A 27,435-nucleotide genomic window follows, 5' to 3' on the forward strand; every position below is an offset into this window, starting at 1 on the left:
CTGCGCGGGAGGACAGGAGAGCGGAGGCAGCGGCGGCGCGCTGGCACTGGGCGCCCGCCCGGAGGATGGTCCCCGCCGTGGGGGCGCCGCCGCCCAGCCCGCCCAGTCCCCCCGTGAGTGCGGGCCGCGGAGGGAGGGCCGGCGCCCGGGGAAGAGCGGAGGGGAGCGGGTTGGGGCTGAGGGTGCTGCCGGTGGCCGCCCCTCCCCCTTCGCCGACCGTTGCCTGTGAGGGAGGCGGCGGTTGGCCGAGGGCGAGCGCCGCGCTTGGGCCCGTCGCCATGGCGACAGCGGGGCTGCGAGCCCACTCCGGATCCGCGTCCGGCCGGGCTGGAGGCGTCCGGTCGGCCTCCCGCGTTCCTCCGCCTCCGGGGCGCCCCGGGGCGTAAAGGGCGACCGCAGCCCCTTTGTCTGATGGGGCGGCATCTCTGCGAGATGAGGAGGGGGTGAGACGGCAGCGCCCGGAGCGGGGGAAACGTGCAGGTAGCGGTATTGAGGAAATAGAGGTTATTGCTGGAAAATCCTGGAGGTCCGAGGCGGGAGCCGTCACCCGGTGCTCAGGAAGTTTTAACTTCGGACAGCGAAAAGCAGGTGCTTTCTGTCGCTTGTGATAGCTCTCACCTGTAACGTCTCTGAGGTGTAGTGCAGAGGACGTGTCGTGCATCGTGTCGGTGCTTTTGTTGTGCGAGAGCTCGGGCTAGAAGTGTGGCTTCAGAGTGTGATGCAAAAGTCCTCCTTCTTCACAGCTTTTCTTCTGCCTTGCTAACTAACATTTTCCTGTTGGGTGTGTTTCCAGTTTGATTTCCTAAGGAAAGAAATCTCGTGGACATGCTTCATCTATTCCTTCTCCACCCTGCAATGTTGGCTTATTGTCCAATTTCTATTAAGTTTGCCAGTAAAGGAGATTGAAGCCCTTATTCCATGGAAGCCAGCACCTCGCAAGTACAGCTCAGGACTTGGGGTTGCAATGAGGGTAGGGCATGTAGAAGGCAGTTCCCTGTGACAGCAGAAGGGACAGCACGCATCTGCACATGCACAGCTGGGTGCAGCCACACAGTGCCATTGGTGTAGGGCTGTTGGTAAGGAAGAGGAGAAAATGAGAAGGCAAATAGAGATGTGGGAGTATGTTGGATCACTGACCATAACCACGCAGGGAATCGCATCTTTGCTTTTGCTTTATTTTTATTTTTCACATAACATCTTGGTTTTCTGTTAAATGCAGCCAGACGCACGTTTATTAAAAATATTGAGCAAAGATAACTTGATGTTGTACAGTAAGCATTCTGAAGTCAGGTAATGTAAAGGCTTGCTTTGGAAGCATGACTTCAGCTTTTTTTCCCTCCCTGTACAGCTCACTAGGGCAGTCTTAGTTACATTGATTGTATTATATGGCACTAACAAACTGCACAGTGCTATTTATCACACATAAATTACGTGCGGCAGTCAGACAAACAGGAAGGAATACATTATGGGTGAATGGTTCTTGTTATTATGAGGTGTTAGAGGCTTAATTCTGACTTTCAATTAATGCTGTAATAATGACCCAAAAGTATATTTTGGGATGAAGTGCTCATCAGTTTGTGGGAGCTAAACTTAGAAAATGATTTTGTTCCAAGCATGGTTTTAAGATGTGTCTAAAATAACATTAGCCACACGAAGTGGCTTGAGAATAGATATAAATGATGAGCTGTTTGGATATGAGTCCCTTAGAGAAGATTTAACAGAGTGGAAGGAGAAAAAATGGTGAAGCCTGGAAGAGTCTGATAGCCGTGAGGGGGGGATTAGGCTGTGGGTGCCAGGTGATGGCTTTGCTGCTTCAATCCCTGTTTTTCCAAGCAGTCTGTACATCTAGGAGCTGAGCAGGGATGGATTGAACTGACTGTCACCTGCATGACGTTGTGATATGTTGCTGGCATGGCCCTGCTGTGTGCATTGTGGAGACACTAGCTGAATGTTAGCTTTAGTTTGAAATTCAAAAGACAATGTCAACAAGGTGTCAAAAATTCAGTGTTGGTGTTCTGCTGACACTACTGGCCAACTTGCTCCAGTTTTCTGATTTTGCCTCTTGGGTGAATGTAGAGGGGCTTCTGACTTCTTTAGAGAGAGGAATTAAAGAGCTCCTGTTATGTGTTGCATGTTTGTTAGGTTTTTTTTCAGTGTGCTGAAATAATAACAACACCTCAGGCTTCCAGGTATAGAACAAATTAATCCACAGAATGATTTGGAATAGAGCTCCGTTCAAATGCACTTTTGCTTTGCAAAGCAGGTTGGCGTGAGGTATGTGGCACTGTAACCAGGCACAGCCAGTTTTTAGGTAAATTAATTAACGTGTGGATTGAAGTGGGGTACTAAACTGGGTAGGAGTAATAAACAAACACATATGGAGGGTGAGAGAAGGACATGCTGGATTTGACAACAACCAGTCCACAAGCGTTCATGTCTTTATAATAACTGTTTAGATCCAAGGTGCACTTAAAAATAACCGTAAATGACATGTGCCTGTGGGGAGTTAGAAGTTGCATTTGGCATGAAGGATCCTCAGTCAAGAAGGTATTTATTTTAATAAGGCTGTTTGCATCTTAAATTGGAAATGCATTTAATAGTTAACTTGTAAATATACTCACTGCACCACTTTGAAGGATAGTAAGTATTGCATCACAGCCTTTCAGCTGAGATTGTTCTCTGGGCTGCCCAGAGAGGTTGTGGGTGCCCCGTCCCTGGAAGGTGATCATGGCCAAGTTGGATGGAGCCCTGGGCAGCCTGGTCTAGTATTAAATGTGGAAGTTGGTGGCCCTGCCTGTGGTGGAGGATTGGAACTCAATGATCCTTGGCATCCCTTCCAGCCCAAGCCATTCTGTAATTCCATTAAGTAATATAAAACTGAATGCTCCCATGAATATCAGAATGGCAGTGGAAACATGTGTCTAGCTATGTGTACACGCAAGGAGTTCTTATGGAAATGATTGTACAGCATGTATGTAGGCATAACATCTGACAACATTAATGTTCCTAATAGTTCCGTAATTCATTGTGTTAGAACTCTCAGGCTTCTGAAGACGTGTTCTGCTTGTCTCCAGCTTTAAGGACCGCTCACTTGCAGGCACTTTGTAACTTGTGTCCTCCACTAGTGTTCTTCATCTCGGTCTTGTTTAGTCTTACGTTCAAGTTCGGTCCCTTGGGAGCACTACCAGTGAAGGTGGGGAGAGGCAACATCACGTAATTTTGGAATAGTTAAGGCCTCCCTGCACATCTTCCTATTATTGCTCTAAGGACAGTGTATTGACTAAGAAAACCTAGTTTAGCATGTTAGAGTGAAACTCGTTAACTCTGCCAGTATCTGGCTTCTGATGAAAATAATAAAGAAAAGCTAATGTTTTTTTTTTTTGTTTTGGTTTGGTTTTTTTTGCAATATACCAGGCTTGAACTATTAGTTGTCTTTCATATCTCTGCATTGCCTACATCTCTCTGTAATACTCTAAGTGACTTCAGAACATAAACTCTCAGAAGTGTACGTAGCTTTAAAAAAATGAAGTATAAGCCTATCCACTTAAAAGGGGATAAACTAATATATTCAAGCTATCCCTTGCTGAAGAACACAGTGGAGATCTCCTTCTCTTGGTTTCCTTTCAAGATATTGTTGCCAAGTCAGTCACAGGTGGCAACTGCAATGTGGTTTCAGACCAATGCAGAGAAAGCAGATGGAGGTAAAGCATTTTTGAGAAGGCTTTTCTAATGACGTAAGACTTGCGTAATTGTGATATTGGTCTGTTTGTTGTTCTTGTCCTTTGCCTTTACTCAGTTCTTATAAACCTCTGCAAAGTAAGAACTCGGAGGTCTGTTTTCAGCTTCTGTTCCACTATTAGTGCTGAACTTCTGCAGTGCCCTGTTTGCTTTCTCTGGTGCTTACAGGTCTGCTTATTGCTGCATAGCTCGTGTACAGTAATCCCCCCAAGCTGAATAACTAGTTCTTACAGTTGTGGAAGTACGGAATTCTGGTTTCCTATGGATTTGGATCTTGTGCCATTTTATAAACAGGAGGGGCAGTTTATGAGGATGGATAGTGGTAGGACAAGGGGGAATGGTTTTAAACGGAGACAGGAGGTTTAGGTTAGATATCAGGAGGAAGTTTTTCACACAGAGGGTGCTGACACACTGGAACCACCAGCTCCAGGTTGCCCAAGGAGGCTGTTCTTGGAGGACATCCCTGGAGGCACTCAAGGCCAAGCTGGATGTGGCTCTGGGCAGCCTGGTCTGGTGGTTGGTGACCCTGCACGTAGCAGGGGGATTGAAACCAGATAATCATTGTGGTCCTTTTCAACCCATTCTGTGATTCTGTAATTCTGATATATAGCATATACTAATTCTGATTTTAAATTTCTTCTTTAAGATGTGCTTGTTAAGAAAGTGTCTGTGATGCACACCTGTTCCCAAGTATCTTTAACTGTACTTCTGTTAAATCAAACTGAAATAGTTTGCAGCTTTATCCCTGCCAGCAAGATACAAAACTGTCAGACATCCAGATCACAAGGTGAACCCCTTATTTCTGAAACTAGAAATTAGGCCCACTTTATCTAGAAAAAAACTGTGAAGAGTAAAGGAGAGAAATAGCCTTCTTCCATCCACTAAAGCCTTTTGTTAGCAGCCTGCAATGAAAATTCTGCTGCAGAACTGTGGGGGTTTTGTTCATTTTTGTCAGGCATAGGGTAGTGGCGTTTGTTTTTAAAGCTGATAGTAGTGAAAGGACCATTTCAGGAACACTGTGCTGACCTTTCCTGAAGGACGCGGCAGTATGCTGCCTCAACAGGTGCTTTGGAAGCACATCCAGACAGCAGCAGAAGTACTGTTTCATAGTGCCTTGCCTATTTTTGCCCTGAAGATTCATTGGGAAGAATCTTCTCACACGGAAAGATCCCTGTAACCAAATCTGACAATGGATTTCTTCTGCGTGTTGTGAGGGAGCTTTGTAGTTGAGACAGGAAGCGCAACTGTTTAGGTCTTAAGATCACATGTTCAGTTCTTTGTGTCATATTTCTCAAACCTCAACCTGTAAAAGATTTAAGAACTTCGTTGTGTAATCCATTGTAGTTAATGCTCATCTGTTTAGATGTATTAAAAAAGTTTAAACTCTCCTGCACATTTCTGTTCTTGGGTATTTTGCATTACTTGTTAGTTAGAGTGCTTGCATGTACAGTATAGCTGTAAGAGAACATTCTTATGGCTAACTTGATACTTACTTAAGATCACACACAGTTTTATAAACAGACTACATGAGGATCATTTATGGGTGCACGACAGATAAGAGCTTAGATTAAAACCTAAAAATGAAGTGAGCAATAGCATTCTGGATGCTGTAAGCCAGAATGTTTTTGTTTTGATTTTACATTGATTATGCAACCCTGTGACAAATCAAGAGATTTCATTTGAAGGTAAGGGCGTATTATAAAGCAGAATTAGGTTAGCTGTTGCTGACTCTGTAACTTCTAATTTATTCCACCAGTCTTTGGTGTTTCAGACAGAGCTTTCCTGTGTAAGGCATCCTCAATTAGAAATAATCATCTGGGTTTCAGGAGTCAGAGACCGTGAAGACTTAGGTTACAGCTTCTTCAGGAAGAAATCACTTGTTGTTTAGGCAGCGTGCTGCCAGAAAGAGTTGACTCACCACTAGATGCTGTTACCTGGCAGTAGAAATGTGCTCACAACCTGTATGCAGCACTTGTGTAAGCTACTGCAGGTAGAAGTCCTGTCACAGAAGGAAGTTGTCCACAAGCCACTTGGCACCCACTTAGCCTTGCCCACCAAAGCAGAGTCTTGGATAGCTTTGTTGAATGTGACATAATTAGATGTGTCTTCAATTTGAAACTAATCTTCTGTTTTGGAATGCACAGTAGATCACTGAAAACCATGGAAAGGAACACTGTCTTGCAACTTAGAGAAATGCCTCCTCCTTTCTTGCTTCCTTTATGAAATTGGTACATGGTGACTTGTGCATCTTAACAAAGTGTCCACAGAGCGCAGCGTCTTGAGACTTTCCGTGGTCATCATTTTTATTTTTTTTTTTTTTTCATCCTCAAATGCCTGCTTCCATATAACAGTTCCCCTAGATCATGGGATACAGTTTGTGTAGGCATTTTCTTTGCTAGCACTGCATGTCGTTTTGGTCTGTCCATAGTTCTGTGATCATCCACACAGAGGGTGGGGGGCGGTAGCAGCTCACAGCTACGTGCAGAGGTCCGGAGATGCCTCTGCAGCTTTGAGAACATCAGCAGCAGGTAATGGGCTTTGTTCAGTAGAGTGATATTCCTGCCTTTATGCCTCCTCTAAGGTTTAAGTGAATGTGATACTAAACTTGGAGACTAAAGGGACAGCAGTGCCAGAGCAAGAGTAATGACAAATAAACTAAGAACTTCTTTAGAATTTTCTTAAGCAAATCTGGTCAGGATTCTTCTGAGGAATGCTCTCTTGAACCCATGTGTTAGTCAACAGTCATGAGCAGCTGTGACTTTATTATGAAAATTATAAACAAAAATGAATTTGATGGCACATCACTTGCATGATAAGCCTGCTTCTTCCTGCAATATTGTTTAACAAAAAAAAATAAATAAATAAAATTAAAATGAGAGAGAGAGGGAGAGGGCAAGGAGAGAAAGGGGGAGAAAGCTTGCTTTCCAGTTCTCTTACGTGATCTTATATAATAGCCTTAGTGAAACTTAATTGCTTTATGTCAGTGGGAGGGAAAATAGTCTTTGAATTTAGATAGTACAAACAAAAGAAGTAAGTCAGAAATTGTAAAAGCAGTGAAGCTTTTATCCCCATCTGTTGTTGCTGTCAGACACTATACAACCCACTTAATTTTTTATAGCACGCTGTAGTTTATTGGCATTGGTTTGCTGTCACTGACTCTTGCAGAAGCTCACAGAGCAGCCTAGTTGCTGTAGGAAGCAATCAGCTGGTATGGATTGGGAATGTGTACTCTGTGAAAAGTCAAGATAACTCTTGCCTGCCCTTCAATCCCTCGTACACCTTCCTTGATTTAATAAACAAAGAAATAAAGAGTAAACAAGTACGTGTGGTGATCTGGCTCACCTGAACTAGTCAGCCAGCAGGAATATGCTGATCATAGAGGAGCATCTGTTCACTCACCGTCACTGTCACTGCTGGCCTTACTCATTCTTCTCTGCCCGTGCTCAATTTTTATAAACATCTGGGAATGTCATGTCTTCGAGGGACTTTGCTTAGGTTCATCATTGGGCCCAGTTGTCACGAGTGTGTGGAAGAGTAGACACAGTGTAGTAAGAAGAAAACATTGGATTCCTCAGAATGAAACTAAAAAATACCAAGGGGATTTTCACTGCCTTGAGTAGGGCCATTTCTCCCTCTGTTTTCCTATCCAGTAGTCTTAACAGGTTACTTTCATAAGCAAAAGTAGTTGGTATGTTGGTAACAATTGCAAAGATAGAGTTTCAAGTTTCATTTCCTGCTGTCGTTTTGTTAGCTAACTGCAAAATGGCAATAGAAGTGTCTCAAGGGGGGGATAAAGCAAAGGCAGTGATGATTTTTATCTCAAGGGTGCATTGCTTGTGATTAAAAGCTTGAATTAAGTCTCTGGTTGGAGCTGGTTGAACATACACTGAAGACTGTAACAGAGCATTCCAAGAGTAAGTATATAAGAATAAAGAGAACTGTGGCTTGCAGGAAGAGAGAGCATTTGTGTAGAAGTTACCTATGCCTTGGAATTGATCTTATCCATAAATCATGACTGAAAGTGCATGAAACTAATAAGAACTGTGCAACCATAGCACTGATTAAATTACACTGAACTTAAATCTCCTGAAGAGAAAGAATTTAATTTCTGGGGATGACACTGCATTTAAACTAAAATCAGTATTTCAAGCTGACATTATGACAGCTATAAACTATGTAAAACTTGAGAATAAATAACCCTAAATGGCCAATTGCATCCTTGATCTGTCTGAAGAATTAGGGATCTGCAGCATTATTGCTGCAGAAGTTATTCAGCTGGGTCGAGTGAGTGTATTGCATGAGTGAACTTAAAATGTATTTGCCCCTGAGCTTATAGAGCAAATACTTGTCTCCTGCTGCAGCAAATCAGAAAATGAATCTCTCTTGGAAGTATCACTTAATATAAAATAAATAGTAAAGAAATGAAGCACTGGTGGGGCAATGGCTGCTAGGAAGAAAAGAGGATAAACATTATTTAGCAGTCCATAGAAGTTTCTCCCTGGGCAGCTTTTTAAAATTTTTGGACCCTGTGTGTTCAGGAGCTCTTTCAGATACCACCTCCCTACCATTGCGTGCTCTGTTTTGAGGTTTATCAAATAAAATGCAAAGGTTTTTGCCCCATCCCTGCAGCACTCAAGGCCAGGCTGGATGTGACTCTGGGCAGCCTGGTCTGATGGTTGGCGACCCTGCACACAGTAGGGGGGTTGAAACTTGATGATCATTGTGGTCCTTTTCAACCCATTCTATATGCTTATGTGCTTACAGAATAAGAATAGGAAAAAAATCTTCAGTTCCCCATCTTTCTCAAGTTACAATTTTGAAGTAGGTACTCAAGCGTTGTATGTAAGAGCTATTTAATACATTTAACTGCTTCTTTTTTAGGAGAAAATTGAAATGAACTAACAGCTCAATTAGCTAATGGACATGGTCCTGTTTATTCATACCACCCCTACAGGACTGTTTTGAAATGCTGTTTGAGTTTTATGAACTTCAATGAACTTCTGGCTTGAAGTAATCTCCCAGTGAAGCGAAATTAAAATAATATTAACCATACATTTGCACCCTGTTTCTTCTGCAGGAAGGGGGCTGTGAATCCCAGCAGAACTGAAGCATATGAAATGCAAACTTCATTTTTACATGTGACAATTAGGAAGGCTGGCACTCAATGTGATGGCATTTGGCAGGGAACAGCATCCCTTGGAAGAAACCTGCTGACTGGAAAAGAGTTTGGCTGTACCTCCTCCCATTAAATAAAACCCAACAAATTTATGTTCTATTTTTCCTTTTTACTTTCTTAAAATAGTTGAGTTTATAATTGTGGTTTTTTTTAACTGAGGAAATGGAAACCAGTTCTTCGCAGACAGCAGAGGTTCACAAGGCATCGATGCAGGTGTACTTCATTTTTAATGGCCACATGACCAGTCTATCTACAGAAAGGTGATGGACTTCTGCACACCTTGTAGTAATGTAATGACTGTACCAGTATGTTACAGTGTACATTTCTATATCTCTTGCAGTGTCTTGCAGGATACTTTATAATGTGTCTTGCCAAGTCTTTCACAATATTTTGCAAAATGTACTGAAGTAATAATGGTGGTAAGCCACAAGGAACAGGGGCAACACATACATAGGGAATTAAAGAAGAATAACAACTGAACATAGCCACTAAATTTGCCAGTCAAATGAATAGGCAAACAAAGCATGCCAAGTGGCCTTAATCCAATCTGTTTCTACCAAATAGTTTGTAGCAGTGAATCATTAGTGCTTATTCAACTTTAAAGTGTATGTAAGTTGAAGACTTCTTGTGCCCAGTGTGCCTGCTAGGTGAGGTTATTCCTTGTGCACCCAGTGCCACAATAAAGCATGCCTGCTTCTTAATGGTAAATTCATCTTAAGGAGTTTTCTTTCAGGCTGGTGTTTTGTCCAGTAACAGTAAGGCCTTGTGTTTGTGGTCAAAGGCGAAATGATGTCATGTGCAAAGAATCCAGAAGAGTGCAGTTGTTAATTCTTTCTGTAATTTTCATCAGGTTCTCTTCTCTGAAACCATGCCAGAAATGACAGAAAATGAGACACCTACTAAGAAGCAACATCGGTGAGTTTCTGTGAAAAAATGAATTTTGCAGTTCCGTAGTCTGTGGTCGTACTGTAATGACAAAATTTCTAGTTATAAATTTACTAATGAGGTTATTAAGAAGTTCTGAGGGCTGACTGGGATTCCTGCAAAAGTTTGTTAACTATGGCTGTAAAACTCCCCTTCTCTCTTCCTCTATCCATGCTAAATTATTTGTCAAGGATATATCTACCTCGACCACCAAGGCAAAAGAGATTCTTTATCACACGGGCTACTCAGATGCATGTGACTGCACCGCTACTTAGGTTAGAGTGCAGGCTGTATTTATTACAGCAACTCCTTTTGATGGAGTGGTATAGGTGTCTTTCACCAGTTACAGTGGAATGTAGATCTTCACAAATCTCTGCTGAAATTCAAAACACAATCCAAGGTTGAATAGCAATGCTATAACCAAAGTTTATAACCAAATGGCTGAGGGTTCATCACAACTTCTACAAGTTTTTGTTCCTGCGTAGTAATTTATTGATCTAACACCTGGTTTGGCAGTGTAGTTCTTTAGTCCTTAGTTACAGCATCCAACTTATGCTAGCAAGCCATGCAGGATATTTTTTCTGCTAACTAAAGGTGATCATCTTCTGAGAAAACTGTAGTTTACTGTTAACTGAGATGTGCAGGCGACAGCGCTGTCTTGTAAACACTACGTTACTCTAGATGCGTGCTGTTTGGTGGTGAGTTACCAGAAATAAAAGTACATCGACTCAAAGTATAAAAGGTGTGTGACCAATAGTAGTCACTCGTGTCATCCACATATATCTTATATTCTCACTCCAGGTTTCTTGTTACATCTGGACTGTGCTTTAATAGTGAGTGGAAAGCAGAAAATACTACTGTTTTTTGCATACTGTAGCCAAACCACCAGACTGAGAGGCACTGCTGGGCAGAAGTCTTTTGAAATATTTATCTATTTTTTTTTAAATGAAATACCTTTTTTTGAGAAAAAATGTGTGTTGTTTTATTGTATTTCTTGGAAATATTTGGCTTACTGCATAGCTACAGGGCACTTGGTTTTATTTATATGAAGTACGTGTTTAGAATTTATTGACTTCCAGCAAAAGCAATTTGAGGCATTGCACATTGATTCTCATCTGATTGCCGTTGGTCCAGGAATCCCAGAGGAACGTGTGAAAACAAAGAGAAGCCTCACATCCCCACATTATATCTAGACAGAATTTTGAGGCAGTACAGTGGAATGGTTGCAAAGGAAAGATAATTCTGGTTTCTGACAAAGGAAGCGTATTTGATACCAGAAGGTTGATTTTTGAAGGGAACAGATCTGAAAGAATCTGTTTGCACTGCAGTATTTTCTCCCTTTTCATTGATTCTTTGAATGCAAAAGCAACATTTCAAACAAATTACTGGCTTAGCCTGTTGGTCAAAATTAGTTTTTGGATTATAATATTTAGCATTGGATAGCATACTAGTTTTTGATGAACAAAATAATCAAAATCCAGCTCTGTCCAATAAATATGCAGTAATAACCAAATGGATTATTATTGTCTGTCTTGCTATGCTGAAATTAATTCGAGTCTGAACGCTAATGATTTTTTTGTAGAAACTATTTAATGCCTGTTTAATACCAATCCTTGTGAGTATTACTTCTGCTGTATTCTTGTTCAGAGCAGAGTGTAACATTTAGTATTTTTAGCTGTAATTGAAATAATAAAATAAGAGAAAATTGTTTGCATGCAGTTTTTTTTTCCTTCTGTTTCACATCACTGTTTCCCCCTTTATCATTAACAGAAAGAAAAATCGGGAGACACACAATGCAGGTAGGAATATTTTTCTTGTTGATTCTTCTATAAATAAGCACAGATTCTTCAATAACTTATTTTGCCTGGAGAAAGTCCCTCTATAATAGTTTATAACGGAAAAAAGCCCAACATCCTACCAAACATCTCTCTGTGGTCCTGCTTAGAATACGTATGCACAGATCGCTCCCTTAGGCCTGCTCCAGCAATTCTGTGTGAGTATCATCTGTATGCTGTGGGACTTGCATCCCTCGTGCAGTATGCAGCCTTTTCTCTCCACTGAATTCAGCTTTCAACGTCATTTGATAACTATCAGCAGAACTGTCAGGTTTCAGTAGAGTCTGAAGGTTTTGGCCTTGTATACAACGTACTAAACTCTTGAGTCTTGTTCTCCCTTCATTAAACAGCGCAAATGTGTGGTCTCTGCGACCTCAAGTGGAAAAAAACACCCAGTAGTTTCCACGTGACCAGGATGTGGCCAATTTCCTAAAGACTAAGGAGTATTGGGAAAGAATCTTAAGTTAATTTTAAGATGGCTCATTCTCATTCTCGGTTCCTATTTTACTTGCTGATAGCTTTGAAAGTCTTCCTCTAGTGGGCTGATCTCTGCAAGATGTGGGGACAAGCTCCCTCCAGCCCTATTGCTTGCTTAGTCACAAATGTCTGGACAAACTGAGTGGATGATACTATCAAAATAAAGGAATAGTGCTTCATGACCACTGTGGTATCTGCACCTGTTAGCAGCAGTAAGATATTTAAAAATTAAATCCCAAAGATAACGTATTTTAATGTTTGTGCAGCTGCTCTTGTGTGACTGACTTAATTGGATAAAGTTATGTAGAGGTTACAGGCTCTTCAAAGCTGTTACATTGTTTTAGAAGATAGATAGGCTGCAGGATTTCCTTAAAAGCTGTACACAAACCTCTTCCTTGCCTATAAATAATAATATGGAATGCAGCTTTAGTTCAGAGTAACAGCTTTGCTTAGTTTTTATTTCTTCATTTGCTGTAAATGTACATGACCTTTTGTTGAAGTCGTGCTAGACCTGGGGAGGAGTCTAAAGATGTTCACACATTGCCTGTGCCTTAGGCTTGGTGAATTACATAGTCCCCAGAGCACAGAGGGAGCCTTGGGGGAATACTTCAAATGAGATGTATGCGTTGTTCTCATGCTGGACTTGCTGATCTCCGTGTGCCTTAGCTCCCAACTAAATGGAGACTGAAGACAGTGCCTTGGGGTTTGGGGTTGGTTAGTTGGTTTTGGTGTGTTTTTATCCTCATAAATTTCGTGCAGAAGAGGCTTTATTTTGCTATGCTAGAATAGTACTTAATGTAACTGCTGTCTCCGGGATCACTTCCTTCCTCTCCTGAAATACAAAAATTACTTCATTTGTTTGAGAAATCTAAATTGAAGTGAGAGACTACTGAAACAAAATTATTTAAAATAAATCAGTATATCCTTTGTGAAGGAGCATAACGTAGAAGTAAAGTATGGTTTTGCTTGTAGAACATACGCTCATCTATGGGTTGCTGTGTGTTTCTGTATGTATCAAAAGCAGCCCTGCTGCACGAAACAGAACTCATAATGAATGACATATCAATATGAATCTTGACAGAGCCATGACAGAACTTTATTCAGAACGCCAAAACATTTCAATATCAGACTTTCTTCAGAATAGGTAACTCACTGGCAGTATTGTTCATTAAAATTCCTTTTTTTTGTTCCAGTCATAATAGGATCTTCCACAACAGTTAGAGTTTTCAACATAAAAATGAGTAACTGATAGCCTGTATAGCTAGAACCAGAAAGTATTATCAAAACCTGAATTTTGAATTGCGATAGCACTGCTTTTCCATAAAGGCACCCTGAAAATCCTCACCTTTAAAAGTTGTTGTTTCTTATGTTACAGCTGTTAATTTCACTGAGTGTTAATTCAGTAACTGAAGTTTACTTCAGTGGAGATTTTTTATTCTACCACATTATTCATGGTTCCAGTAACTCAGGAAATAATGTATTTATGAACCCTTCCATTGGTAGTAGTTGTCTTGTTGTGTTGACTTGCCCAACTAGATGACATAGTGCATGTTGTTTTTGCTCAGTGGAGAGGCATCGAAAGAAAAAGATTAATGCTGGGATAAACAGAATTGGAGAACTCATTCCTTGCTCTCCAGCACTTAAGCAGGTAAGCGTTCATTCAGATGTGCATCCTGTAAAATGTTTGTGTTTCCTTGTCTGCAGAAGTAAAAATACTTACTTTTGCTATTTGTCTCACAAAGAAGACGAAAGTGTCAGAATTAACATGCTTGAAATTTTGCTAGCTATTAGTAGGATTTTAAAAAGTATTTATGACAGAATTTCTTTTTAGAAATACAAAGCCATGCTAATATATTTGCACAGATTTTTGAGCTTCATGTCTGAAAGTGTTGTAGCTGACTGCTGAAGTAATGAGCAGTACGAGTTGGACATGTGGCTCACTGACTTTCTCCTTCATTCATGTGTGCAGTGTTTCTGAGAAGATTCATTTGTCCATAGCCATCTAATCATCTTGCTGATGCCTGCTTGTCCTTCCACAACTTTCCAAAGTTCTCATTAAACGTGTGTGTGTTTATTTCTGTAATCACTGGCATAGTGAAATGAAATCAATTCTGAAAGTCAGATATTAATAGTAAGGGAAGACAATGTCCTCATGCGAGGTGAAAAGACAAAAGAAGTTCAGAAAAGCATTCTGTTTAGCACTTTTTTAAAATGAAGCCTCTTGGATCGAGTGCAAGATCTATCATGACAGATCCAGTAATAGTGAGATTTCTTTCTAATTTCATGTGTGTGTTTTTCCCTTAAAGAGCAAGAACATGATCCTGGATCAGGCCTTTAAGTACATAACAGAAATGAAAAGACAGAATGATGAGCTTCTGTTAAATGGAGGGAACAATGAACAGGGTAAGTACAGAGTCCTCTAGAAGCTCTAGAATTTCTGTCAGTCCTTTCTGCTGTGTATTTGTTAGTACTGAGAACAAAGCCAGGGATTCCTTGTATCAACAGACTTAAGGAATCCCAACATGTATGCATGCAAAAAGAAATCTTAGAATAACCTCAAAAAAATAAAAGAAGAAAATGCCCAGGCACGTGTTCTAGCTATGAGATTTGAAGCGATCATCTTGTGATGTAACATAATGAAAAATCTCACAGGTAATGCAAGATCACCTAGTAGATTCCATCACAATTTTTTTTCTACTGTAATGTGATGAAAAAATTCTGTTAAAATTCAGGGTTAGATTTTCTTCATTGGAAAGATGGATCTTTCCTCATGCAGTTGTTTTTCTCCTTCCTTTCAAACACTTTGAAAGTAGTAACACCCTACCTTATAAAAATATGATGCCTCATTTAAATTCTACTTTAACAGAGGCTTACAAATGCAGTGGTGGAGATGTGACAGAAATAATCTCAGAGCTAATGTTATAGTTGGTGATTTTTATTTCTCCACAAAGAGTGGGATGCTATTACATAGATCATGTTGTTGATGTGATTGGTTTTGAAAATCCTAGGTGATTTTTCTATTAGGTGAACTCTCTCCAATTCCACTGCTGGGTTTTGTTGCTTTACATATGGGCATTCTATTTAGTTTTGCATGTCATTTTTATATGCAATTAAACTGGAAAACCACAAGGCCATCAATTTCATCAAGATCAATGAAGATATTTGCTTTTCATTCGTTAATTAAAGAAGCTGATCAGTGTTTGGTTTCACATGATTTATTTTATATGTTTTTAACTAATTAATAAGACGAATCCGAATATTGGGAGTGGAGTAGTTTGTGGGGTTCGTTACCTTCCTGCCCAGTAGAAAGGTTTATTGGGGTAGTCTTCATTTATGTTATTATGTTCAAGAAAGCACACATTAAGAGCTTATTTCAGTATTATATATAACTTATTCTCCAAACCACTTGGTAGGGTTAGTTAGTATTTGCACTGATGCTGTTGTCCTGAATTCTTCTCACTGTTTTCTAGCTGAAGAGATAAAAAAACTGCGGAAACAACTGGATGAACTCCAAAAGGAAAATGGGAGATACATCGAACTACTGAAAGCCAATGATATTTGCCTGTATGATGATCCTACGATCCACTGGAAGGGGAATCTCAAAAATGCAAAGGTCTCAGTTGTTATTCCTAGTGATCAAGTTCAAAAGAACATTATCGTCTATTCAAATGGGAGTCAACCCAGCGGAAATAACCAGGGAGCATCTGTCCAGGGAATAACGTTTAATGTTGGTCATAATTTACAAAAGCAAACAGCCAATGTTGTTCCAGTCCAGAGAACTTGCAACCTAGTGACTCCTGTGACAATTTCTGGTATTTATCCTGCAGAAAACAAACCACGGTCTCAGAGTACAGTTTCTCCACTGGCACCCACTCAGGTGGTTCCAGCAGGGAACGCTGTTGAACTTTCCATCACAGAAAATGAGCAAGGTGTGCTCGCTGCTACCAGCTCACAGAACGCTTCTCAATCCGGAACAGAACAGGGCCTACAGTGTTCTTCAGGTAACGCACTGCAGAATGGTCAAAGTCTCCCCAAAAGTAAAAATGATGAAGGTGGCTCAAAGTCAACAAAGAAAACAGTCGTGCAGGGAATCAGCCTTCCTTCCAGTGCCTCCATGGAAGCTGAGAAAGTTCAACACGTAAATGCAACCAGCTCAAAAACACCTAATTCTAGGAACGAATTTCAGGAAAGCTCTGTAATTTCAACTACTGGCACAGCTGTTGTGCCATCTGTGAGACTGTCTGCTGCAGATAGTTTTTCCTCTGTAAATGTTCTCAAAAGTACAAACTTAATAAGTAGTGCTGACATGCCCGTGACTTCTGCAGCAGAAGGAATGAAGGCTGTAACTGTAATAAGCACTCTGCCTGCCAGTCCCCTGGAGAACTGCTGGTCTTTTTCAGGCTCTACAGGTGTTGTCCCGTCAGACTTGAAAAATATGAGTAGCCTTACACGGATGCCTTCAGCTGGAAACACACAGACCACATGGACAACTTTGCAGCTAGCAGGAAATACTGTCCAGCCACTAAGCCAAACACCATCCAGTATAATGACCGCGCTGCTAAGTGAGCCAGTTAACGGGGCTAGTACCGTATCTCCTGCTCACAGCAGACCTTTGACAACGAGCATTAGTTTGAATACTTCTCTGCCTATAGATGGGCAGGCAGCTGAACAGATTGTAGTTACCTTGCCCTCATGCCCATCCCTACCTATGCAGCCATTAATCAGCCAACCACAGGTTAAAACTCAGGCTGCAGGAAGTATCCTTCCGTTAAATTCAACTATGCAGGTAATTCAGATGGCTCAGCCGGTTGCGTCAGCTGTGACAGGAGCACCAGCGAACCAGAATGTCATCATTCTCCAGCCTCCAAACACTGCTCCGTGTCCTCCAATTGTCAGGGCAGAAGTTCCTAGCCAGAATGTCAGTCAACAAATTGTAATTATTCAAGCTGCTAGTCAGAATCCTCTTCCTCTCCTCTCTGCCCAGCCTTCTGCTTCTCTGAGAGTTCCTGTGAATGGGCCTGTGGCAGTTGCAAACTCCAACTCTGTACAAAATGCCCATCTTCCACAGACTTTTGGAGGAAAACACCTTGTCCATATATTACCAAGGCCATCATCTTTGCCAACTTCTAGCTCTACACAAACATTTTCAGTTACAATGTCAAATCAACAGCATCCCCAAACAATCTCATTAAATGGGCAGCTTTTTGCATTGCAGCCTGTCATGTCTTCATCCGGAGCTTCAAATCAAGCCCCTATGCAAATTATTCAACCCACCACTAGCGAAGATCCAAATACCAATGTTGCTCTCAATACATTTGGTGCTTTAGCTAACCTCAATCAGAGCATATCACAAATGGCTGGACAAAGCTGCTTACACTTATCTCTCAGCCACCCTACCAATCCCACAACTGTCCATAATCAGATTACCACAGTTAACTGTGTGTCATTACCAGCTTCAGTGCCCCCCTCAGTGCCTCTGGACGGTTCAGTGTTAACTAGTGCATCTAATTCAACAAATGTTTCCCCCAAAAAAGCTGCTGCTGGTTTTCTGTCTAATACAAAATCAAAAAGGACAAACAAAAAGCAGAGTACAAAAAAACACCTAGCTACCAACGTTAAAGTTTCCTGTGCAGCAGTTCCTTGTAAAGATGCAGGTAAGACAGACGGTGCTCCTGTAGAAGCTGTGGCAAAACATTCAAAGGGTGAGGAGTTGCCTGAGAACATTCCTGCAGTGTCACAAGCTTTAGCCACGTTGCAGGTGACTGGTGCAAGTATTTCTCCTTCCAAAGAAGCTGAGTGCTCAGAGCAAACAGTGGGCTCCTGCCCTGCACCAGAGACAACTTTGGCAGAGCTGCCGGCCCCCTTGCCACTGCAGCTTGCGGTGTCCGAACGGTTGGCACTGGTCCCACCAACTGCCAGGGATGCTGCTCCTCTCCTGCCAGTGCGTCAGCCTCAGAGCAACCCACTGACCAGCTCAGCCTCATCAGAGTCTTCCTCCCGCTGTGAGCCCTCTGGCACCTTAACACCCTCTGAAACTGAAGCACGTGGGACAAGTTCTCAGGTTTCTGGGGCATCAACAGTGGAGAGCAGCACGGCAGGTCAGACTTCCACTGCAGGAACAACTTCAGAGTCCTGCAACGTTCCGCAGGGTTCTTCAGTTGTCATGCAAGATGTGGACTTGTTGGAAGGGCAAGGTCTGACCAAAATGCTGTCTGATCTCACAAAAGAAAGAACAGTTGTGGAAAAAAGCTCTTCTTTTGCTGTTCAAGGGGAGCATTCTAATTTTCCCATGGAAAACTCTAAATCAGTGGAATCAAATGTTGATTTGCCTGAGAAGCAGGAACTCTTGTTAATGAACACAGAAGGTGATGCACTCTCCCAGCACCACACCTGCGTTTCTGATCAGGAAGTAGTTAGTGCTGCCCTCATTGCCAGCAGGCAGGCAGACTCCCCGATGTCAACCAGTTCTGGTAGCAGCCGGGGCTTCTCTGTGGCATCGATGTTACCAGATACCACCAGAGAAGATGTTACTAGCAACACGTCAACCAGTACGTGCAACAACTGCACATTTTCAGAACAGCCTGACATAGTTGCTCTTGCAGCAAGAGCTATTTTTGACCAGGAAAGCCTTGAGAAAAGTGGAGGAGGAATGCAAGTTAACATGAGGGATGCCGTACCTAAGTCAACTGAGGTTGCAACTCTGGAGAGAGAGCAACAGACTTTTAAAACTCTACCAGTGAAAGAAAGCAGTGCAGGGCCATTAGAAACAGCGCCAAACAAATTCAGTGCCCAGGATACAGTGCAAACAAATGTTGGTAGGCAAGTTGAAAAACCAAGCTGTTCTGTAGGAGGTGTGGAAACCTCCAACTCTTCTTTGCAGATTTCAGTTTCCCAGTCACCGAGCATAACCAGTTTAAGTGTGAATAACCTGATACACCAGAGCCGCATCGTCCATCCCCTCGTGAGTTGCTCAAGTTTATCCCAGCCTTCAGAGCCAGCAAGCATTCCTGCAACTGTGGGTCTCTCTCTTCCATCTGGTTCATATGTCAACCCATCTCCAAGACCAGCTATGATGAGTGAGTATGCTCAGGAACAACTGAACGCTATTAGGGCAAACTCCATGCAAGCTCCTCAGCTGCAGGAATCACGATTAAAGCAGCAAAACCACGAAGGTCGCAAGGACTCTGCCAAGAGGGCTGTTCAGGATGACCTTCTGCTTTCTACAGCAAAGAGACAAAAGCAGTGTCAGACAGCACCTCTAAGGCTTGAAGGGATGGCACTGATGAATCGAACACCAGAGAGTATTGCTGATCAAACACAGATGCTGGTCAGTCAGATGCCTTCTAATTCATCAAGTTCGGTGGCATCCTTGAGCAATCAGGGGCACGCAGATGGCCTCAATAGGCTATTCCCATCAAACAGCAACTTTGTAACACCAGCTTTGAGACAAACTGAAGTTCAGTGTAACTCCCAGCCATCAATTTCAGAGCAGCAAGGCACGGGAGGGCAGCATTTGCAGCCAATTCAGCATGTTCCCGCTCAAGGCATATCTCACCTTCACAATAATCATCCCTACTTAAAGCAGCAGCAGGCTGGACAATTAAGAGAAAGGCATCACTTGTATCAGCTGCAGCACCATGTCACTCATGGGGAAAGCTCAGTCCACTCTCAACCCCACAGCGTCCATCAGCAGCGAACAATACAGCAGGAAGTGCAAATGCAAAAGAAAAGGAATCTCATCCAGGGAACCCAAGCCCCTCAACTTTCTTTACAGCAGAAACACCACGGAAGTGATCAGACACGGCAGAAAGGCGGTCAGCCTCATCCTCACCACCAGCAAATGCAGCAGCAGATGCAGCAGCACTTTGGAGCTTCCCAGCCTGAAAAGAACTGTGAAAATCCTGCCACAAGCAGAAACCATCATAACCACCCTCAGAGCCATATAAATCAGGACATTATGCATCAACAGCAGCAAGATGTCAGCAGCAGGCAGCAAGGTTCAGCTTCTGAGCATGTATCAGGGCACAATCCCATGCAGAGACTGATGACCTCCAGGGGTTTAGAGCCGCAAATGGTATCGCAGGCAAGTATTGTAACCAGGCCGTCAGACATGACCTGCACCCCTCATAGGCAGGAGAGAAACAGAGTTTCCAGCTACTCTGCTGAGGCACTTATTGGGAAGACACCCTCTAATTCAGAGCAGAGAATAGGAATCTCTCTTCAAGGCCCTAGAGTATCTGACCAGCTTGAAATGAGGAGCTATATTGATGCTTCTAGAAATAAAGGGTTGGTTATTCACAATATGCAGGGCCGTATATCCATTGATCATACGGTTGGCTCAGATGTACAACGGCTTTCTGATTGCCAGACGTTTAAGCCAGCAGGACCCAACCAACAACCTGCAGGCAATTTTGATGTGCAGGCCTCAAGAAACAGTGAAATTGGTAATTCTGTGTCGTCCCTCCGGGGCATGCAATCGCAAGCTTTTCGAATTGGTCAGAATACTGGGCCACCCGTAGAAAGGCAGAAGAGATTGCCTTACCAGCCAGTACAAGGTATTCCAACAGGAAATTCCCTTCCATCAAGGGAAAATGAAAATACATGCCACCAAAGTTTTATGCAGAGCTTACTTGCCCCTAACCTTGGCGATCAAGTCAGTGGAAGCCAGCGATCGATCCCAGAACATCCAAGGAATACACAGTGCGGTGCGTCCTCCACGATTGAGTACAGCTGTCCCCCAGCCCGGGAGAGTGTCCACATCCGGAGAGATGGCGATGCTCAGAACAGGGAAAGCTGTGACATGTCCATCAGTACAATTAACACCAGGAACAGCTCTTTAACTATTCCCTTCTCAACTTCATCTTCCTCGGGAGATATTCAGGGTCGAAATACAAGCCCAAACATTTCTGTACAAAAGTCCAATCCCATGAGGATGACAGACAGTCATGGAACGAAGAGCCACATGAATACACCTGTCTCCAGCAACATGCACGGGGTTGTGAGGCCAACTCACCCTCACCCTGCAGTTTCTCATGGAAATGGTGAACAAGGGCAGCCTTCTGTTCGTCAGCCCAATTCTTCAGTTACTCAGCGCTCAAGGCATCCTCTGCAAGATAACAACGGCTCTAAAATACGGCAGCCTGAAAGGAATCGATCCGGAAATCAAAGACACGGGAATGTCTTTGACCCTAGTCTTCCCCACCTGCCCCTGTCTACCAGCAGCAGTATGATCCTTGGGCGCCAGCAGTCTGCTATAGAAAAGAGAGGAAGTATTGTCCGCTTCATGTCTGACGGCCCTCAAGTGTCCAATGACAACGCAGCCTCTGACCAACATACACTTTCTCAGAACTTTGGATTCCCTTTTATCCCAGAGGGTGGCATGAATCCACCCATAAATGCCAACACGTCCTTCATTCCCCCTGTTACTCAGCCTAGTGCCACTCGAACACCAGCCCTAATCCCCGTCGATCCCCAAAATACGCTGCCATCCTTCTACCCGCCTTACTCTCCTGCCCACCCCACTCTCTCCAATGACATTTCTATCCCTTACTTTCCCAACCAAATGTTTCCTAATCCGAGCACAGAGAAGCCGAGCAGTGGAGGTTTGAACAATCGATTTGGATCTATCTTGTCTCCTCCCCGGCCTGTTGGTTTTGCCCAGCCAAGTTTTCCTTTGCTTCCGGATATGCCACCAATGCACATGACCAATACGTCACACTTATCCAACTTTAACTTGACGTCTTTGTTTCCGGAAATAGCCACTGCTCTTCCTCCGGATGGTTCAGCAATGTCACCTTTGCTTTCCATTGCAAACACGTCTGCTTCCGATTCTTCCAAGCAGCCCTCAAACCGACCTGCCCACAATATAAGCCATATTCTAGGTCATGACTGTAGTTCAGCGGTATGAAGACTGACAGACTGACTTCTAGTCTGATGAGTTGTTTCTGTATTTAAGAAAAAGAAAGTGGATCTTACCGGCATCCCTGAAGAGACCAGTCGTATCATCACTGTTTATTTGCCTAAATGTATGTATATGGGTATCTTCTATATCTATATACACACCTTTCTATCCACCTTACTAACTTTAAAGCACCAGTGCCTATAGCAATGCTTACTTGCAAATAAACGGTAAGAATGCAACTTCAGAGCTGTGCAAATACTGATTGTTGATTTTACAACAATCAAGCCTGATGTCTGATTGCCACTCTCAGTAGTACTTGGATGTAAAGAGGTGGGAATATCCAAACAGGACACAGGAAAACAAGTGCTACAGGTTTCATTTTACTTACAATGTGTTTACCTGAGACTAAAGGTGAACTTCAAGTGGCTTAGGTTTTTCTTTTTCCTTTGTAAAATATTTTGGGAGCCTCATAACAAGACAGGTCTCTGCTAATCTGGTGTTAATTGATAAAGGCATTTGTTGTGCAGCTTTTGTCTGTTTGAAGCTTGTTGCATCCACTTGAGTTAAGGCTAACTTGATGTGGCAAAAATTGCCATGTGTTTCCATGGCCAGAAATTAAAAATACTGTTCCAGAAAATTGAACTTTCTTTCATGTGTGACTTTCTATTTCAAAGAAGAATTTGTTTAGATCTTGTTTAATGATGGCGTCTGTTGCTGCTGAACTTGGCCAACATTTTAATGTAACTTAGTACTCCTACTGGAGTACTGTGGGGACAGCAGTCCTGTTTGTTGCCATTTCATTGCTCATATGCTGCAAGTTACCTCAGGGTGGTTTTGTACCTTGTTTAGCACCTTCTTAATGTCTTCTGTGTTGTTTTCCTCCCCCCCTTCCCCCCTCTCCTTTTCTTTGGCCCATGCTCAGCCACCAGCTTACTGGTTTCTGTGAGTGACAGCCCCCTGTTGTAATGGTCAGCACACGGGAGCAGCACTGAGCCCATGGCATCCCACAGAATCCATGGGGATCGTGGGCACGCTGTCTGCTTACTGTTGCTGGCAGCATTGGGGCCTAATATAATATCAGTACTTTGCACTTGAATGCACCTTTTGTCTAAGCCCATGTGGTTGTGGGTGAAGGGAGAATGTGAATGTGTCAAGATTGAAAAGTTGTATGCCAGGAAGATGTGATGTGAGCATCACAAGGAAGGGGGACTTTGTGTGTGTGTGAGGGACAGAGCATGTGTGTGCATGAGTGGTGGTGCTTCATTTTTTTTTATTTTTATTTTTGTGTGTGTGTTTAGTGCAAATATTTGATGGAATATTTATTTCACTTCAAAGCAAGCCTGCTTTTCTTCCAAACAGCAGTGATTGCAGTCGCATTAGCAACAACCACCGGTCCTTGACTCTGATTGAGCAAAATGTGACTCTGACTTTTGTCTGGTCGGACTCTTGGGCCATGCTGGTCTCCTTGATGCTGTAGATCCCAAATAGGGTGCCATAAAGGAGCGCAAGGATATCCATAATGCTGAGTGGCTCCAGGGGTTACGGATGATTATGTCAGGAGGACTGAATCAGCAGTTGCATGTTGTATTATGTGGTCTTCTGTACAGAGGAATGTAGAAGTGCCGTTCTTACTCCTCACTCATTTGTTACTTGCATTGGTTTCCTTTGCTGGGAAGGCTCCAGCACTTTGGGCTGTTTGTCAAAGCTGCAGGGAGCCTGTAAGGTTGCATGGGTATATTTATTCCTTTTGTTTGGTTTCACTATAAATTTCACCGGTGTTGTATTAAGGTAAATGTGATCTTGAGCATTCACAACAGAACATGTTGGAAGCGTTGGCTTTTTTGTATTTATTTTTTATGTTGTAAATCGATTTTTGAACAGGCAGTAAGTTTCATATTCCCCTTTTCTGTTTACAAAGGTGACCAAAAAGCAATTGTACTCATAGGATACCTTTAGTGCAGGCAGTTACCACTCAGTCATGTTAGTGACGCAAAGACTGTGTGATTTTGCAGGAGCTGCACAGTTTTGAGGTGTATGGCTTGAAGTTCATTACCACGTGACCATTCTCCTCCAGAGGAATGTACCTTACATTGTTTTTATGGGGTGTGGTAGTTCCTATGTAATCACTGTGCCTCTCTGGACTTTTGATGGAAACTACCAAGACCAGGATGGACACCACTCCATCACCCCAACTGAATAGGACAGTTGCTGTTGAAGTTCAACCACAGGCCAAAGTGAGTCTTTTTATATGCCATAAATGATGCTAAGTGTTCTCGATGGCATTTGTTTAGGATGAAAGGAAATGTAGGAAGACCTAGCTGCAAGAAGGCATTTGTCAAATTCTATTTATTCCCCAATTCTATTATTCTCACAGCTGACTGGCATTTAAATCAATTAATTAAAAGAAAAATTGGCTCTAGTATGTAGTCTATCTCGTGGCATCATTCATAGTTCAAGATTGTCCTTGCTGAGCCTGGCCAGGTGCCCCTGTCTGGGGTGATTGCGCTTTTACCAGATTGTTTCTCACACGTTGGTGCTCTTGAACAGCTGATGGAATGGGTATTTTGCATTAAAAGAGAAGAAGTGAGATGTTAGGTACTTTCTGTTGTTTTTTTAATTATGGAATTGCTTTTGTTTTCTTCTTCACTGCAAGCTAATTACCCCTGCCTCTTCATTCTACAAGTAGAACCGCATTTTCTTTGGCAAAATTGTACAATTCCAACAAGAATTCCTTGTCAATCTTTTAAAGATATATTTGGAAAAGATTTAATTGCCATTTGTTATCCTGAGAGTGGAATTGTCTCTTCTGTAACGGTTTCATAGTATCTTTCTGGAAGGTTTGCTTTGTGTTTGAAGAGACACGTGCTCCACGCTGCTTCATTTAGCAAAAGAAGTAGCAAAAGGGAGTGGTTCAGAACTACCTCTGGGGTGGGACTGCTGCAGTCAGTGAGCACTGGGGAGCTGCGGCCTCCAGCTTGTCTTAAACGTGTTCAGCAAACAATTGCAAATGGCCTAGGGATGAATTGCATGTACTTCAACGTAAATTAATCGATTACTCCCTTAAGAAAACTAGGAGAATGTGAGCAGAATCAGACTGAGTTGACAGCAGGCAACAAACTGGTCGTGTATGAGCATTCTCACCGGTTTCACTGAGAGCAAGGGGCTGATCAAAGTGCAGCTCCCAGGAATGGTTTAAGCCACACTGGGATGTGTTTGACAGCCCGGCTGCCATCAAGGGAGCGCCTCCGAATTAAAGATGCAGTGCCAGCGCAGGGCCTCTGACATTTTGCACAGGTTTCCTACGCACTTTAAAGCTGCGCTGCCACTGTGGTTAGCGACTGGTTTTTGGTGCAGAAAACACATCATTTGGCAGGGCAAAGTGCAGGGCAAAATGCAAAGGTGTTTCCAGCAACAAGCATCATTTCGTTACTTCTCCTAAGAGAAGTATGTACTCACACAGCCCTGCTCAAAAACCTGTGCTGCCCTCTGCTTCTGGATGGCCATAGTCAGATCCATGGAGAGATGTGATCATGCCTTATTTCCCACACAATTATAATGCTTGTCACTTCAGTAATAATCCCACCTTGACTTGGAAAGAAAGAGTAGAACTGAATTTATTCATACTGAAATGATCAGATTTGCGTTGTTGGGTTTTCCTGTGTGTTTGCTTTTAACAGAGCCGTGTAAGCAGCTCCATCCACTTCCACAGCCAGTCTGCATTCACTTCTGCTCCTTTTCCTTTCTGCCCAGTCCAGCAGTGCTCCATGGCTGAGCACACATAGGTGGAGGATGGCACTGTCAACCCTTAAGAGCACCACCACTGCTGTCCTTACAGCACAGCTCAGTTAAAGCACCCACACTTTACCTCCACGTGTTGTACTGCTAGTGAATTATTCTGTGAATGGTGAAAGACTTCCAGAAATGTTTGGTCGTGATGGTAAAGAACCATTTTCTCTTTGCTGACGGTCCTCACTTGGTTGCACAAAAGCCATTCCTAAGTTGCAAGATAATTTCCAAAAAACAGCATATTCCTCTTTAAAGTTGCTGACCCTTACCTTAGCAGCAGATTTTTGTATTACAAAAAGCATTTCCCGCTTTCTCATCAAACTGCATTTTTACAAGCAGGTTTCAAGTCTGCGATACGATTTGCAGTTTCAGCAATCAGAAATGCAAAATGAGACAGCAGTAGGCTGTCCCCACGTTCCTGCCTGCTCACTGTGAGAAGGAAAGCAAAGATGGATTTTGCCACGGGAGATTATTCAGAGATGCTGTTGCCCTCCACAATGTAAATTATTTATATTCGGCCCAGAATCAGCTGCTGTGCTCCTGTTTTATCCAGCTGTAAATTACTTGGATACAGCCCCAGTGTAAAGCCCTTCTTATTTTGTAATGAAGAAAGGAAATCTGCAGTAGAAGAATATAATGAACGAGGAGGAACACCATCTTGCAACTGTAAATAAGATCTTGTTCTGTTTATTTTGACATCTTTTTACAAATGTGTCGTATTCAGGTGTAAATATCTCAGCCTACGATCTTGTTTCAGAGCTCTGAGATTTCTACTGTTATATGTAATACTTTGTTTAATAGTTGTAATAATTATTTGTATAGATATGAACACAATAGTATTTTATTAAAAAAAGGAAAATGTTCTTCAAAGTCTGTGTTCTGTTCAGTACAGCTTCTTTCCCTGTGTGAAAGAAAAGGGAGGTGTGGGGCTCTCAATATATAAAGCTGAAGAATCATAGAAGGTTTTGGGTTGGAAGGGACCTCAAAGATCATTGAGCTCCAAGCCCCTTGTCGCAGGCAGGGCCACCAACTTCCACATTTAATACTACATCACGCTGCCCATCCAACCTGGTCTCAAACACCTCCAGAGATGGAACCTCCTGCCACTTTCAAGAGGAGAAACTGCAGCTTTCCACAGGCTGAGGAATGACACCACTCTGCAGCCCACACCGCTCCTGCAGATCCCACTTCCAGCACAGCAACACGGTGCTGAGGCCATGGGCTCAGGGCTGCCACGTGGTGCCAGTGGGCAGGGGATGTGTGAGCAATGCAACATCTGTCAGCAGAAACATTCGTATCCATTCCTAACTGAAGTTATATTTGTAATATAAACACAAATGAAGCTGATTCAGGCTGCTTCCCCACACCATTACCCAGTCACCCGACTCAGTGACAGCACTGCATAGCTTTTCTCACTCAGGTTGAGGGTAAGGCAGATGCAGCACTAGGGAAGGAGGTAAAAAACACCAGTGAGATTAAGCCCAGTGTTAGCACTCCTGCTTATAAAAAACAGCAAGTACATCTCTCATGATCTGGGAAATACCTGCAAGTATTTAGTGACCAATTGCTGAAATCTGTATCTGTGCACGCACGGGTTT

At 42.7% G+C, this 27,435-nt stretch overlaps 1 protein-coding gene across 3 annotated transcripts; it reads left to right on the forward strand.

The window, feature by feature from the left end:
* USF3 (upstream transcription factor family member 3) lies at positions 1–26,707 on the forward strand. 3 transcript variants are annotated; one of them, XR_008210975.1, is made up of 7 exons: positions 1–113; positions 9,765–9,829; positions 11,609–11,637; positions 13,716–13,798; positions 14,457–14,553; positions 15,621–22,175; positions 26,177–26,707. XR_008210975.1 is itself a non-coding variant. In XM_052702950.1 (7 exons), the coding sequence occupies exons 3-7, from the start codon at positions 9,783–9,785 to the stop codon at positions 22,055–22,057; spliced, it is 6,693 nt and encodes a 2,230-aa protein (XP_052558910.1). In that variant the 5' UTR covers positions 8–113; positions 9,074–9,174; positions 9,765–9,782; the 3' UTR covers positions 22,058–26,707. The 3 variants fall into 3 exon arrangements, 2 of the variants coding, with proteins under 2 accessions (XP_052558899.1, XP_052558910.1); XM_052702950.1 differs by adding an exon at positions 9,074–9,174 and having other exon boundaries at positions 8–113; positions 15,621–26,707; XM_052702939.1 differs by having other exon boundaries at positions 15,621–26,707.
* Positions 26,708–27,435: the final 728 nt, after the last annotated feature.

This window comes from Tympanuchus pallidicinctus, unplaced genomic scaffold (genome assembly GCF_026119805.1).
Source record: "Tympanuchus pallidicinctus isolate F22 unplaced genomic scaffold, pur_lepc_1.0 scaffold10, whole genome shotgun sequence".
Lineage (NCBI taxonomy): Eukaryota > Metazoa > Chordata > Aves > Galliformes > Phasianidae > Tympanuchus > Tympanuchus pallidicinctus.

Bases quoted from the DNA above. Each gene is read 5' to 3' on its own strand.
- USF3 (XM_052702939.1), top strand. From the start codon at position 66: ATGGTCCCCGCCGTGGGGGCGCCGCCGCCCAGCCCGCCCAGTCCCCCC. The intron at 9,830-11,608 runs GTGAGTTTCTGT...TATCATTAACAG, and splicing joins CCTACTAAGAAGCAACATCG to AAAGAAAAATCGGGAGACAC. The intron at 13,799-14,456 runs GTAAGCGTTCAT...TTTCCCTTAAAG, and splicing joins GCTCTCCAGCACTTAAGCAG to AGCAAGAACATGATCCTGGA.